At 34.5% G+C, this 15,821-nt stretch overlaps 2 protein-coding genes across 2 annotated transcripts; one reads left to right on the forward strand and one right to left on the reverse strand.

Annotated features, from left to right (window-relative positions):
• Positions 1–2,060: 2,060 nt before the first annotated feature.
• On the forward strand, positions 2,061–6,813 carry LOC105769216 (protein WEAK CHLOROPLAST MOVEMENT UNDER BLUE LIGHT 1). The gene is given in 5 exon segments (XM_012589697.2): positions 2,061–2,118; positions 2,233–2,297; positions 3,561–4,492; positions 4,679–6,182; positions 6,185–6,813. Coding segments are annotated over 3 exon segments (2,784 nt in total). The 5' UTR covers positions 2,061–2,118; positions 2,233–2,297; positions 3,561–3,580; the 3' UTR covers positions 6,553–6,813.
• A 3,757-nt stretch (positions 6,814–10,570) lies between these two features.
• On the reverse strand, positions 10,571–15,771 carry LOC105770206 (uncharacterized). The gene is made up of 12 exons (XM_012591302.2): positions 15,034–15,771; positions 14,623–14,797; positions 14,383–14,466; positions 13,705–13,946; positions 13,233–13,464; positions 12,947–13,111; positions 12,735–12,866; positions 12,311–12,424; positions 11,945–11,992; positions 11,753–11,831; positions 11,396–11,452; positions 10,571–10,953 (listed from the first exon to the last, which is right to left on the reverse strand). The coding sequence occupies exons 1-12, from the start codon at positions 15,216–15,218 to the stop codon at positions 10,856–10,858; spliced, it is 1,611 nt and encodes a 536-aa protein (XP_012446756.1). The 5' UTR covers positions 15,219–15,771; the 3' UTR covers positions 10,571–10,855.
• Between the last annotated feature and the right edge of the window lie 50 nt (positions 15,772–15,821).

The following is a 15,821-nucleotide window of genomic DNA, read 5'->3' on the forward strand; positions in this document are numbered from 1 at the left end:
TTTTACCTTTAAGCCAATTTAAATGAGGGTTTTGCTGAAGTTTTTAGTTGAAACTTGAAACATAAAGATGTTGATGTCCATTTAGGATTTCGTTAAACATTATACTTAATTCTTAAAATTTCATAAAACTTCAAATTGAATATTAGTCCAACCATTAAAATATTCAATATTATTGTCACCGTTTAAAATCGAAATAATTATTCTAATTTCAACCAAGTGCAAAATATTTGGCTAAGTAAAAAAATCATATATAATTCAACCTTCATGAATACCATAGTAACAGGTAACTCTAAAAGAAAACTTATTCAAAGCAATATTCTCCATATATACATTTTAATAAATAATAATAGAAACAACAATCAGTACTTTAAAAATAAAATCCTCCAAAATTTCAGAGAATAAAATGGAATCAAACTAATATTTAATTTACCCAACAATTTTAGAGAAAGAAAACAAAACTACAGCGGTCAAGATGACTTCCTTCCACCTGACTTTATGTCTTCCAAGACGCACTTCTTTCACAAATTCGATCCCATATGATAGCAAGCAACCCTTTTGGGCTTTGGCGTAGTGAGTGTTCATCAATCATCATGGGATGAAACAAAAAGATCAGACGGACAGACAGACAGTGCTCTGTCTGATTCAAGTTTTCAAGGGAACTAATTGATTATCAAGTGAAGCCTCCAGTTTCCACCTTTTGCAAATATACGAGTACTATAGTTGTACGTATCTGCTGCCTGACAACTTGTTTGAGCACTAAGCAAATCCTCCACTAATGTATAGTTTTGTACAAGGGGAATAAGGTGCCCGAGTTTTATCATACATACTTTCTCAAATTTGATTTTGTAATCTCAATTATGGATAAGCTTAAATCTCGGCCGTCGATGTAAAGTAAATTGTACCATTAGATTTAGGGACATAATTTGAATATATTTTAAAGTATTTATTCAAATGTGCACTATTTTTCTATTCCATTCGTGACTTCTTACTTTTACTTTATTTTTGATGTCTTAAAAAATTTTCAAATTTTTTTTTTTTATTTTCCAAGAGTGACTTATCTTTAGCTTTGTATTCTGGGGAAGGCCTATGAAAGTTGAATTTCGTCAAAACTGAACGTGATCAGAGTGGTAGTAACATTTCTGTTCAAGCGTCTAAGGCTGTAAATGAACTGGGCTTAAACGAACAAACCTCTGTTCATGTTCGTTTGTTTATTTTTAAGCTTGTTCGTGTTCAGTTTGTGTTCGTTAAGAAGTTCGAATTTTTTGTTCATGTTCGTTTATTTAAAATTATGTATGTTCATGTTCGTTTGTTTAATGTTCACGAACATGTTCATTTAACTTAATCGAACCTATTCACAAACATGTTCATGAATATATAATTGAACATGTTCACGAACAATATTAATAAATAATAAACAAACAAACAATAAATAAATACATACACGCATATATTGTTTGGATATAAAATAGTCAAATATAAATATTAATAATTATATTATAAATGAAAAAAATACAAACCAAGATAATTTTATTAATATATACTAATGGAACAATAAACGAGTTTTAAGATAATTTTATTAATATATACTAATGGAATTTTTATAAGAAAATATCATTAATAAATAAACAAGTCAATAAACAAGCTTTTAAATGAGTTTGTTCGTGAACATAAACGAACCGAACACACCTCTGTTTGTGTTCATTCATTTATTAAACGAACATAAAATTTTTGTTCATACTCATTTATTTAACTTAATAAACGAATATAAACGAACGATTCAAGAACAGATTGATCTATTCATTTACACCTCTACAAGTGTCTAAGAATTTTGGGTGCGAGAGTCCAAACAGCAAGCTTTTAATGGGCTGAAATTTATTGATAAGTCTCCCTACCTGACCGACCCTTGTTGGGTTCAGTACAGTGTTCACCTAAATGCTACAAAATGGCCGAGCTGCCCAAAACAGTTCCTGGGCTATTCACAAAGCTACCAATGGGCTTAAACCCACTAACCTCAGACAAGGCCGATATTATTGCCACACTTGGTTCTTTAATCTCGACACCCCTCAAATCACAATCCGTCCGTTATCTGGTATGTAAGAAGAGGCGAGGAATAGATAGGCACGTGTGTTCCCTCTGGCTTTTTTGCTTTTTCATTTATTTTCCCTAATTTTAGCAGTAAATTTTCCTCACCATTCTCTATTAATTAATGATTTATTTTTCTTTAATTTCCAGAAATCACTAATAATTATAGCTTACTTTCCACTCTTCGTCTGTCCTTTTGGTTCTGAGAAATCCGGGTAAGTTTCTTTCCTTTTCTTTTTTTTTTGGAATGGAATTTATTAATTAACTTTCCATTTAATCTCTGACAAATCGAAGCTTTAATTATAAATTAAGCGACAATTTTTTTTTTTTTGCCTGTGGGAATGAAGATCTGAGAATTGCTGGTGTTTGAGTTGGTTGAATTTATTATCACGACGTTGACTTAAGTAATGAAGCTTACTTTCCTGATTTATTTTCCTTTTTTGTGGCTGACGGAAACAGTCGAGACTTCAAATCATTTATGGCTTCTTAATTAGCATATTAGCTTCTTTTGCCTGCTGTGAGCTTTCCTTTACACTTATATTCCCAACTTTTAGCAATTGAATTCAAGGTTACAGATTTTATAGATGATAACCGGTCAACTTATTCTAAGTATTATCATGATTATCACTTTTTGGATAAGAAGCAATCCTTTTATTTGAAAACACTGGTAAAGATCTTCAATCCTGATTAAATCAAGTTGTTTTATCTGCTTATAACAAAAGAAATAGGATTGAAAATGGTTACGCTTCTAATCTACGGCTAGGAATAAGATTTAGGAATATGAAACTTATATTGTCAGTTCTTAGCAGATGAATGATCTAGGAAATGTTTGTTTGCTGATTAAATTGCTAGTTTATGTCATTGAGAGACCCTCTAATTTGTGGGGCTGAATTTGGGGTCAATTGTTAATGGGGCTCTGTTTTTGACCTTTTTAGAGGTTTGAGCTGAAAGCTGGCGTCTTTTTCCATTTAATTGATAATTGAATGGGGCTTTTGCATGAAATTAAATTTGATGAGATGTTCAACTTTTGCTCCGTTTTCTTTGACATTGTTGGTTCATTCCTTGATGTGATTAGTTGTTGTTGAGGTATTTACTAATTGAATCTTTACTTAAACATCTGTGCCTGATAAAAGAGGACATCTATAAGGTGCATGTGCTAGCTTAAACATAGATAGAGGAAAACAAGTTTGAGATGATAAATTGTTCTAGCTTTCCAGGGTCCACTTGATTTTAATGCTTTCTTACTCTTGCTCCTAATTTCTTTGGTCAAAACTTGTTAACATAATTTGAGGATCTACAATACATGAATGCAGTTGTAGACACTAATTCGTTTTGCTGAAATCTACTTTGCTTGTTAAACATATAATTGCTGATTTTCAGATCTGCTATTTTTTTTTTCTTGGAATTAGATGGATTACGCTGTGATATCTTGTTTCTTTTCCCTGTCCCTTAAACGGTTTTTGTTTTCTCGGTTTCAGACACCTTATTATTTTCAAATATGGAGAATGTAAAAGCAGAAGAGATGCCTCGTTCAGAATCTGTTTCGTCGCCTGTAGATATGGACCACATTTCTGGTGAAGGTCAAGCAATTTCGATTAGTAATGGGACAAAGCAACCTGAAAGTCATTTGTTGGTAACAGACAGTTCTAAATCAGCCTCTTTACAAAATGCTTCCGGTGATCCAGTTAGAGGACAAGAAGCCAGTAGAACAGAAAGTGCAGCTTCAACTTCGTCAGTTAAAATTGAACAAACTGAGACAGATCATCAGGGTAGACTGATGGAAGATATTAAGACTGGGGGAATACATGATGGTTCTGATGAACATCCCTCTCAAAATACTGGTTCCAATCCAAAGGTTGGAGATTCCAGAAATGACCATTTAGAACCAGCCAAAACTGCTGTTGGATCTATTCATGGTGTTTCTGATGGACAACAATCTCAAGAAACCAATTCTGTTGTCAGTTCTTCTCTTGTTAATAATGACAATGGCGTGATTTTACCTTCTGTTTCTACCAATCAATCAGAAACTAGTGAGCTTACCTTGCCCCTTTCCGATATTGGTACCATTGCTGTTGGGTCCTCACCAGATACTTCTATTGGATCCCCTCTTGATAGTTCTCATGTTCTGCTTGATGGCGTTATTTCATCCTCTCCCAAGGTCAATGACTCTAAGGCAGGAGATGCTAAAAATGAGGATAATGTATACGAAATCAATGATCTTACCCTGCCTCATCAAAAGATTATCAGTTCTGCTGAATCCCCAAAATATATTGGCCCTTCACGTAAAAAGCAAATTGATTTAAATAGAGGTCTCATTGATACAGCTGCACCTTTTGAATCTGTTAAAGAAGCTGTTTCTAAGTTCGGAGGAATTGTTGATTGGAAAGCTCATAGAATGCAAACTTTGGAGGTATATTAGATATGTTAATATGGTCTTAAAATAATCTGCGTTGCTGCAATTTTTTTCATGTCTAGTGAATGTTGTTTATCTTGAATTTTATTATGCCTTTATCAATTATTATTGATCATCATAAATTCGTCTTTTCTCTCTGCCTACTTTGTTCATGTCCACTAAAACTTAAATTTTATGTAACAGAGACGCAAGCTTGTGGAACAAGAGTTTGTAAAAGTACAGGAAGAGATGCCTGAATATAAAAAACGGTCAGAGGATGCTGAAGAGGCAAAAATGAAAGTATTAAAGGAGCTCGATAGCACAAAGAGACTAATAGAAGAGCTCAAGCTAAACCTGGAGAGAGCACAAACTGAAGAAAATCAGGCAAAACAAGACTCTGAACTAGCCAAGCTTAGGGTGGAGGAGATGGAACAAGGGATTGCTGATGAGGCTAGTGTTGCAGCAAAGACACAGCTTGAGGTTGCTAAAGCCAGGCATGCAGCTGCAGTTTCGGAACTGAAATCCGTTAAAGAAGAGTTGGAAACATTAAAAAAGGAATATGCTTCTTTGATGAATGACAGAGATATTGCCATTAAGAAAGCTGAAGAGGCTGTTTCTGCTTCAAAGGAGGTTGACAAGACAGTGGAAGAATTGACTATTGAGCTGATTGCCACAAAGGAGTCCTTAGAGTCCGCACATGCTGCCCATTTAGAAGCAGAAGAGAAAAGGATTGGAGCAGCAATGGCCCGAGACCAAGATACTCACCATTGGGAAAAGGAACTAAAACAGGTTGAAGAGGAGCTCCAAAGACTCAATCAGCAAATTCATTCAGCCAAGGATCTAAAATCAAAGCTAGACACTGCTTCAGCCCTGCTACTTGATTTAAAAGCTGAGTTAGCTTCTTATATGGAATCTACACTTAAGGAGGAAACTGATGGACACCACAATACTGAGTCACAGGCATCAGAGACAAGAACTCACACTGATGCACAAGCTTCCGTTGCTTCATTAAAGAAGGAACTTGAAGACGTGAAGGTCAATATAGAAAAAGCAACTGCAGAAGTGGATTGTTTGAAGGTGGCTGCTATTTCATTAAAATCAGAGCTTGACAAGGAAAAATCTGATCTTGCGAACACTAAGCAGAGAGAAGGCATGGCTTCAATTGCAGTTGCTTCTTTGGAAGCTGAGCTGGAGAAGACTCGATCAGAAATAGCAGTAGTCCAGATGAAGGAAAAAGAGGCCAGAGAAAAAATGGTGGAGCTCCCCAAACAACTGCAGCAGGCAGCACAAGTGGCTGATGAGGCCAAGTCACTTGCTGAAATGGCTCGTGAAGATCTGCGCAAAGCAAAAGAAGAAGCAGCGCAAGCAAAGGCTGGAGCAAGTACCATGGAGAGTCGATTACTTGCAGCTCAAAAAGAGATAGAGGCTGCCCGGGCTTCAGAGAAGTTAGCTTTAGCTGCAATCAAAGCGTTGCAAGAGAGCGAATCGGCTAAAAGCATTGATAATGTTGACTCACCAGCTGGTGTAACACTTTCCTTAGAGGAGTATTATGATCTTAGTAAACGTGCAAATGAGGCAGAGGAGCAGGCCAACATGAGGGTTGCAGCAGCTATTTCTCAAATTGAGGTAGCTAAGCAATCTGAGTCAAGAAGCTTGGGTAAGCTGGAAGAAGTGACCCGAGAGATGGCTGAAAGAAAGCAAGCACTAAAATTGCTATGGAGAAGGCTGAGAAGGCCAAGGAAGGGAAGTTAGGTATTGAGCAGGAATTGAGAAGGTGGAGGGCTGAACATGAGCAGCGGCGTAAGGCTACTGAATTGAATCATGGAGAAAACCCTCCAAGGGCAAGCTCTGAGGGAAAGAAAGAAACAAAGAACTTTGAACCTGTACCTGCTGCTCCTACTCTGGCCGATACCCTAGCAAGCCCAAAGGCATATGATCACGGGAGCACCACAGAAACTGAATCATCCCCGGAACCGAAGGTTGTAAAGAAAAAGAAAAAGTCATTGTTCCCGAAGATTTTAATGTTTTTGTCCAGGAAGAAGTCAAGTTCATCCAAGTCCCACGTAAGTAGTCAATGACGTGCTGAGGTATATTTGTTGTTGTGATTTTGCCTCCCTTTTTCTTGGGTTGTCACAGTGTCCATAAATGTTCAATAAGATTTGACAGATTTTTACTCATTGAGTGTAAATTCTAGTGATTTATTTGATGTATGATAAAGTTGAGAACATATTTTTGCATACTGGAAGGTTGTATGGTTCTGTATAGGCTTTCAGACGCTTGGACGTCAACTCTTGTAGAAGTGATGTTTGTTATGAGGACAGAATTTGGTTTGTTATTCACATTATGCGTATTTTAAGAAATTCCTAACCTCGTCTGCATAAGCTAGTCACTTCTTGCCCGCAGGGAAGCTTCTAGCTTTTCATTAAGTTGTTCAATTTCATTCAAGGTCCTTGTAACATGAAGAACAATTTCCTTCGCAGAAAACTTGTAGTTTTAATACCCAAATTCTTGCTGTTGTTGTCGAAACTGCTGTTTATGTTTTTAGCAAGTATTTGATGAACTATAAACTGATAAATATTTTACTGATGGATAAGTTTTTAGATGCTTTTGCTTAGCAGAAAGAAAACATAACTTCAATAATAACTGTGGTGTGAAGAAAAATAAAAACAAAAGGAAGATCAGAAAACTGGGGTGTAAATGGAACGTGGATATTGCTTTACTTAGTTCAAGATTGTAGAGTTTGGAGAAAGATTGTACAAGCATTTGCTTATTAAATTGTAACTATCTTGATGTTATTTAAGTATAAATATTTTTTAATTTATTTTCAATTTATTGGAAAAATATTTATTTTAATGTTTTTAGTGTTTTTAATGAATTATATTTTTAAAAAATTTTATATAATAAAATAAAATAATTTAATATAAGTGGGCCGAGCCGAATCCAAGTTTTAGCATTTTTATTCGGGCTGAACTTAGACAAAAATTTAGCCCCATTTTTTGAGTTGAGCATGACCTATCAATTGAGCCTAAAATTTTATCAAGACCCAATCCGACCTATGTACAACTCTACTTAGGAATATGAATATTTATTGACTTGAAAAAAAATCATATGTCATACCTTATGATTTTTTGTTTATCATTCAGTTTTAGACTTACCGTGAATCCATGGAGGGTTATTTATGTCGAAATAGAGCACAGTTTTTAATCTTGGAGAAAATTCTGATGGTTTGTGTTGGTATAGATATGTAGTGAACTTACTGATGGCAGTCTGACTGATTAGCATTCAAGGAACAAGGGATATGCTTGAAAGATGATCTGAAGTTCATCCTCTAAATTCATAAATTTTGGAATTTATCTGCAGAAGATGAAGAAGCCTATTAGATATGGCCTTTTTAAAAATCAGTGAACCTCTCAAGATATGCCATCTCTAGAAATTAGATGATCAGGAATATGACACGATTCAAACGAGGGGAAAACCATATAAAAATCATATATTCCCTGGCCACTCACTGCATGATAAGGTTCTATGTCATGTCTTGGAGACACAGATTTTCCAATGGAAGAGTGTGGTTAAGTAGGATTTAATCAATAAAAAGGTCACCAAGCTGGGGTGTGCTTCAAAGGGAGCACACCTGCCGGAGACATCATCCATTTCAACTTAGCCAATACGTGTATCCTTTGCAGCTCCTGGCAGAAAGCTCCAAGGGTACTAAATAAGTGTGGTCATGATTTATGGAAAACGGCAAGCTACGAATACTAAAGCAAGATGTTTACTCCTATCTGAAAATGAGTTGCAGCTGAATGTAATGTAAAATTTGGAAAGCTACTTGTCTGCTAACGGAAACCTTTCGATTATCATAAATTTCAAATTTGTATTTTTCAAAAATCCGGATAATTGAAATATATATTTGTTAGTTTTCTGAAAAAGTCAGAAAACACAGTACTTTTGAAGTATCGAACGTTGCTTGAGCCCAATAGATTTTACTAAAGTAACCCAACACTCTTCAAGGAAATCCAAACAAACCCATAAAGTCAAATTAAGTCATCCTATATAGTTTGACTGAGTTAACTCATATGAAATCGGGCCAAACCGAGTTAAACCAAAGTCAAATAGGTTCAATTCAAGTTGAAGAAATCTAAATCAAGTCAAATCAGATTACAAAAGATCAAATAAGTTTGAACTGAGTCAAACCAGTCGAAGTAATCAACTCAATAGTCAAATGTTGACCAAGGTTGATCGGTGTGTAGTTGCACATATAGGTGCATAGAGGATATTGGCCGCGTGTGGGCGGCACATGAGGCCACATTTTGGCACATGGAGGCATATGAAACTTTGTTAAGACATATGGATTGGTTTTTCCAGCACATGAGAGTGCATGTAATGACTTTTAGTTCATGTTTGTTGAGGACTGCAGATTTTTCAAGCTTTTTATGATTCACAAAATGCATTTGGTGTTAATATTTAACATAAATTAGTGTTTTATGTATAAATAATGCATGACTGTTGCATTTTATTGCTTTGTTGTGTATTATGCAATGCTAAATGCTATGTTAAATATAATACTATACAACATTTGATCATAATTTTATATTATCGTATAAATTCGAGTAATTTAAAGTAGTCACAATATTTATACTATAAAAAGCATACAAATTAAGTATATATTTAGATCTTATGATGATATAAAAGTAAATGTCAATTATAGTTAATGATATTGTAATGGAAAGAGGATGTCCTTTCATATTTTGAGTGCATTGACCTTGACTATACTCTTTGAAAGAGAAGTCATCAGTACCCACTAAAAGGTGTATCCAAGTAGAGATTGTTTTATTTGAATGGTGAAAGCAATTTAATTATTTAAGTATAATGTTTATCAAATCTCACATGATGGATAGTATTCATGGGTCGATACCGAATTGTGAGAAAGTCTAGAATAATATGGTAGTTATTGATGCTTAATTTGAGACATTTATACTTAATTTAAATAACACATTAATGAGTAGATTGATATTTATGAAGCTTATCGATAAAGGGATTCATAAGTCCGTTATAAAAATGCTTAGAATCTTCAAAGTTAAAAAGATTAACAACAATCTCCCGATACATACATTTTAAATACAAGATTCCCTACTATATAAATAATGCTAAATGACCCGACAATGAACTTCTTACCATATGTATTTAACATGAGGAGAGATTGTAGTAAAAATCAGTAGTTTTCCATTAAGCGTTAATGTATTCTAATCTAATAACATGCCAGTCAGAAATGAGAATGCCAAGGCTGTCAATCATAACATATTTGCCAAAATTCCATTCTGTCTCAACATTGCCAGAAAAACCCATGACTTGGATTCAGGCCATCCATCTCCTCTCCTCTCTATTCAAGCATTTTCTCTATCTTTTCTTTTTCTTTTTTTAATAAATAAAATTGTCTTCTAATCTTCTTAAACCTGGGATATTTTTTCAGGGTTTTTTTTTTTTTTTTTTGCATCAGGGGAATTACGTGGCCGTACTTTATTATCATCATCATGTATTAAGTTTTAGCAAATATACTATATTTTTTTATGAATATTTCAAAATTAAAATTAAAATCTATGAATCTGATATTTTATTTTAACATTCAAATATCAAAAATTTAATATGATTGGTCCAATAACATCATTTCATTACAACAACTAAATTTGTTGTATAACTGATTCATCATATTTTATTTTTAACATTTATAACAACTTTTCATTTATACCAACAACTCTCGTAAAATATGAAATACACTCTTTATTAAATTAGTTATCTATAAAGATATTTTACCTAAAATTTTAATAAAACTAATTCAATACTTAAGTGAAATAAAATAATATATTCTAATTAATATATTATTTCAATAATGTTTAACTTTATATAAACCTATATTAATTATCTTTAATAAATGAAATTCTTTTTTAAATTCTATTCAATATACCATCTAATTTTCACTAATTAATATTATTAATATATTATAGTTTTTTAATTTTGAAATTTTAAAATATTCAAATCTTGTTATAGGTATGTTGTTATGAGTGTATAACAACCACCTATCTATATCATCTAAAATTTGGATAGACAAATGAATCTGTTTATAAAAAAGTTGAATGTAGTATTTATTTTACAGACAAAAATGGATTCAACATAATTTTGGGTTTTAAAGTAGCAGCTTATACACAACAATTTTTGGAGAAAGAAGACCAAAATATAGTGGTCAAGATGACTTCCTTCCACCTGACCTTATTAATGTCTTCCTTCCAAGAACCGGTTCATCACAAATTCAATCTCATATGATAGCTAGCAACCCTTTGGGCTCTCGCTTACTGAGTGTTGTTCTTCATGAGATGAAAACAAAAGGTATCACACAGACAGACTATGTTCTGTCTGATTCAAGTTTCCTCCTGTTTCTGCATTTTGTTCACCCTCTGGTATCACTGTTTCTTGAAGATCAATCTGACCTGTTTCAATTGAAAGGAACTAATTGATTGTCAAATGAACCCTTTATTTTGCAAACATAAAACAGTTGTGTCATCATATATGGAGATGATATTTCCATAAACAATCAATTCGTAATCTGATGTTTTGCTCCACAAGAGGAAAGTGGGGAGGAATCCACACACGATCGTTGCAATTTGTCCTATGCTAAACAACTATTCTAGATATTATAGACAGGTTTTAGGGCAAATGGAATTCAGATATTTTGCTTACTTTGAGAAAAGGGGAAAGAAAACAAAAACAATATAGTATATAGAACAAATTGGATCTCATGTGCAGAGCAAGCATGTGTGTTCTTATGCTGGATAATGAGGCATATATACGTTTTGATCAACCAGCAACCAGCCATACACGAATATAATAAGTCGGGTATTCTCAGTATTCTCCAATGAGAAAATATCATACCTAGCAAGGAAATAAGAGATGGGGCTTTTGAAGGGCCGCTGGCTGTCCTGTCAGTACCTGTAATGCATACCTAAATTATTAAGTCTAATCCCAAATAGTGACATGTGTGGCAACTCACGAAGTCTGTCATAAAATTCTCTGTTTGTACAGTTATCATATTCATAGCTGCTGTGCGAAAAAGAAAAAGCATTTCTGAACTGCTATCATGAAGAAGGAAAAAGAAAAAGAAAAAAAAACCAGAATTGCACTCCCCGTCATCAAGTAGTTTTAGCGACACATCAACCTTATGAATCCCACGAAATAATGTTACTACATGGGAGTTTCAAATCACTCCCAAGTACGTGTAAAGAAGTATACCTGTACTTTCAAGTGATTTAGCGATATCTGATTTCTTAAAAGTAAATCCTATGAAATTGGTATCTTTTGATGTCAACATCTGCGCAATCAAATAAACAAAAACAAAGCAACAATTTTCAGAATCAATTTACTAAAATACAGTGGCGAATGCTTTCTAGAAAAAAAACAAAAAATTGAGCAAAGGTGTTTTACCTTCCTCCAAGGTCCCACTTGTGGTATTGCGGAGGGAGGGATATCAATCTACGAAAAAGCAAGAAATTGCAAAATTAGTTTTACTAAAAATGTATTAGAAGTAACTTTAAAGAAAGACAAAAGGGATTCCGAACTTATATTAAAGAACATTAAGGACCAACAAGAAAAAGTAATCAAAATTGTTACACCATCTTTCAACCAAAATAAAAGGAGGCAGCTACCAGCCTACAAATTTCTAGACATATTAATATCCGCCATGTAAAACAGTCTTTACTGAGTTTAAATTACTCCAAGTAAGAGTTGTAAATACTTTATTGCCCCATCAAAAGGGTATGTATCAGATGCATCAACATTCAGAGTACTCACTTCAGGGAACTTCTCAAAATTTTGAGTGTCCAAGTCTCCAGTGACTGTTGGCTTATATGCAGCTTCAACTTCATAAAGTTTTTCCCATTGAACACCTTCGAACCAGGGATGCACCTGATAAATATTCAACAAACGCTAACGATCTCAAAACAAGAAAATGAACAAATTGATCTAATACATTAAGTATTGCACAAACAGATAATGCTACTAGTTTGTCAATCTACATATTGGTGCAACTAGTTTACCAATCTACATAATTAAGATCTAGATGCAGCCTTTTGTCAGGAGAATCAGTGTGTACTTGTCATTACTGCTAGAGTATTTTGCAACAAAACCAGGTATGAGAAACATATATGGAACTGTCTGAACTTTAATATATGACACTTATGCTAATGAACATTTATATGTCATTGAAAGTACTTACCTTCAGTTCTTCTACTCCTCTGGTGCCCAGGCGTGTTTCAACATCACAGAGCAGGTGACAAATTAAATCCTTAGCCTCGGCAGATATTTTTGGTTCCTCAGGGAATTTCAAACAGGTTCTCCAATTGATTATCTATGCAAAGAGAGAAAGATTAGTATCTAGTGGACAAAGGAGGGTAACAGAATAACTTAGAATGACAAACTTGGTGCCACCTTGCGGCATGTTATCCGAGGATCATCAGAACAAAATGGAGGATAGCCGATGAGCATCTCATACATGATTGCCCCTAGAGACCACCAATCACACTCCATACCATAACCCTTCTTTAAAAGAACTTCAGGAGCCATGTAATCAAGAGTTCCAACAGTTGAATAAGCCTGCAAAAGCCAGAAGTTAACTGTTACTGAATGAAAGTAACTTACCTGATTAACAAATGTAAAATCAGAAAAGTAAAAAGTTATTTGTATGTAAGTAACTGCAGATAGATAAAGATAATACCAACGCACGGCGATTTCGTTTCCATTGTTGTAGCTGTTCTTTTGGCATCAACCAAGGGGCTCTTTCAGAGCGCGACTGGACCTCAGCTTCATTAGTAGATTCCATAGAAGTTAAATCTTCATCCTCCAACAATATTGTTGAATATTTTCCATCTAGAGGTTTACACAAGCCAAAATCCGAAAGCTTCAAATGCCCATTCCTATCTAGAATCAGGTTGTCCGGTTTAATGTCCCTACAAAACATCATAGAGGGTAAACATATTTAAAGACACCATTCAAGTTTCGAGCATTTTAAGTATCTAATTAACCCCGCTTTTTTCCTCCAGGCCAAGCAGAATGTATGAAAACCTTGTGGCTAGCCATGGCTATCCTCTATCAGTGATTAAAATGCACATACATTGAGGAAAATCCAGGTCCAGCCACTGAAACACTCCACCTAGTAATTTTGCAAACATGTTAGCAAAATGCAATACCTATGAATATAGTTGTGTTGGTGAATTGAATGAATAGCCAAAATGCTCTCTGCTACATAGAAACGTGCAACGTCTTCAGATAGAATATCTTCTCTCATCAATAGTGTCATGATGTCACCACCAGGCAAATACTCCATAATAAGGTATAAGAAATCAGAATCTTGAAAAGAATAGAACATCTTTACAATGCACCGGCTATCAACCTCAGCAAGTAAGTTTCTCTCGGAACGAACATGCTCAACCTTGAAGAAAAAATAAAGTGAAAAGTAAAGATAACACTTTAAACTAATCTGTGGGTTTGTGTCATGATCCCAATGAATGCATGAGAAGGTTCCAAAAAGAACTTAACCAAAGCAAGTGAAATCGATATGTTTTTAAGATGAAGCGAGTATTTGCTAACTGCCTATGCATGGGATTGGAGTTCAATAATACCATAGTACCAAAACTAAAGGCGGATTTGAAAGTAAAAGAAGGCAATAACCATGCAAATATTCCTGCATTAAAGGCATCCCTAAAGAAGCTACTGGTCACGTTCAGGAATTCTAGCAATTTTTGCATTCATATGATTAAACTAGAAATTAAAACAAAAAAGAAATACAAAGCCTGTGATAAAAGAAATTGGCATAATCAATAAATGCAATACTATTTCGAAACTATCCATTCATTTTTATGGGTTACCTGTCCACGACTAAGCATTTCTGATTTCTTTAACTTCTTCATGGCAAAAATCTCTCCCGTACTTTTAGCACGACATAATCTAACCTGCATTTGTTACATATATACGGTAGTAAGTGCAAAGCCATATGATTATATAGGTTACCAATTTCTTGTTCTGCAGAAAGGCAACAGGTTAAAAATGCCACTGAAAATTTGAACCAAGGATAAAGAGCATTAATGTAACAAGCCTATGAAATATACCTCTCCAAATGCACCTTTTCCAATTACAGTTAATTGTTCGAAATCATCAATTCCGATTTTACGTCTTTGTAGCCTCATGTATTCAGTTTCTCTCCTTTCCAAATTCCTCATCATCTCTTCTTGTTCCTCGCTTGAAATCTGAGCTTCCTCAGCTCTCCTTTGCAGTGTTCGCCGTCTTAAAAGAGCAACAGTTAATATCCAAATAAAGCTACCTTAATTTGAATTCTCAAAAACCTTACAGCAAATTCCATCTAAGCTAACCACATCCATTGATTAACATCAAATTTTCAATAATGACCTAAAACAAATGAATTCAACTACAATAATTTGCATTTGCAAATAATAGTAAGAATGAGAATAAAGAAGCACGTGGATATTATAAATGGAACAGAAGTACGGACCAGAATTTACCTTTCTTTACGTTCTTGCAATCCTTGCAAATAGTTCTTGTAATGATTCTCTATAAATTGTTTGGCGGCGGCAGCTTTTTGCCTGGTTACCGGCGAAGAAACGGAGACATCTGGATCCAAATCTAAGCCTCGACCCGCTTTCAAATTCAAAGCTCCTAATCTCACCGTCCCATCTCCACCGTCCATTTTTCCTCAAAAAAGTTGTAATTGAAGGTTTTCTATTTTCACCAAATACCAACTTTCAACTTTAAATCAAAAAAATTAAGTAATAATAACCATTCCAAATACAACGGTAAAAAGCTGTTAAATGAAGCTTGTTTGGTGACACAGTATCGAGGAGAGATCTAGGAGCTGTCACTTGTTATTTGCTTGTGAAAATGACTCAAAGAAGAGCAAAAGGATTTACAAATATTCTTTTAAAAAAATGAACCACCAAATGTTTAATGCGTGAGCGTGTGCCCTGGCGCGCGCCAGATTTGTTTTACAGATATAAATTCACATACAGCTTTGCATTGCAAGGCTGTCTGTAACTGTTAAGACTGCTACTGCTATTGTTTCTATCTGTTCAGGCTTTTCAAAGGTTTAATTTTCTTTTTGAGGCTTTATATTTGGGAATTGAGTGTAATCAACGCCATCGTTTTCCACCCGTAAACTGAATGCCTGCTAGGAAACCTCTTCTTTTTTTCTTTTAAGATTAGAGCAAAAAATTGAAAAAGAAAAAGGTGCGCGCAATTTGGTGTAGATTTTATGAACTGGCGACTGTACAGTGTCGGCGGAGATCTAACGTAC

The sequence above is a fragment of the Gossypium raimondii genome, chromosome 5 (assembly GCF_025698545.1).
Source record: "Gossypium raimondii isolate GPD5lz chromosome 5, ASM2569854v1, whole genome shotgun sequence".
In the NCBI taxonomy this organism is placed as follows: domain Eukaryota; kingdom Viridiplantae; phylum Streptophyta; class Magnoliopsida; order Malvales; family Malvaceae; genus Gossypium; species Gossypium raimondii.

Coding starts and splice junctions, on each gene's coding strand:
- LOC105770206 (XM_012591302.2), bottom strand. CDS start 15,218: ATGGACGGTGGAGATGGGACGGTGAGATTAGGAGCTTTGAATTTGAAA. Junction 13,947..14,382: donor AAATGCTTAGTCGTGGACAG/GTAACCCATAAA, acceptor TTTTTCTTCAAG/GTTGAGCATGTTCGTTCCGA. Junction 11,453..11,752: donor TAAATCACTTGAAAGTACAG/GTATACTTCTTT, acceptor TATGCATTACAG/GTACTGACAGGACAGCCAGC.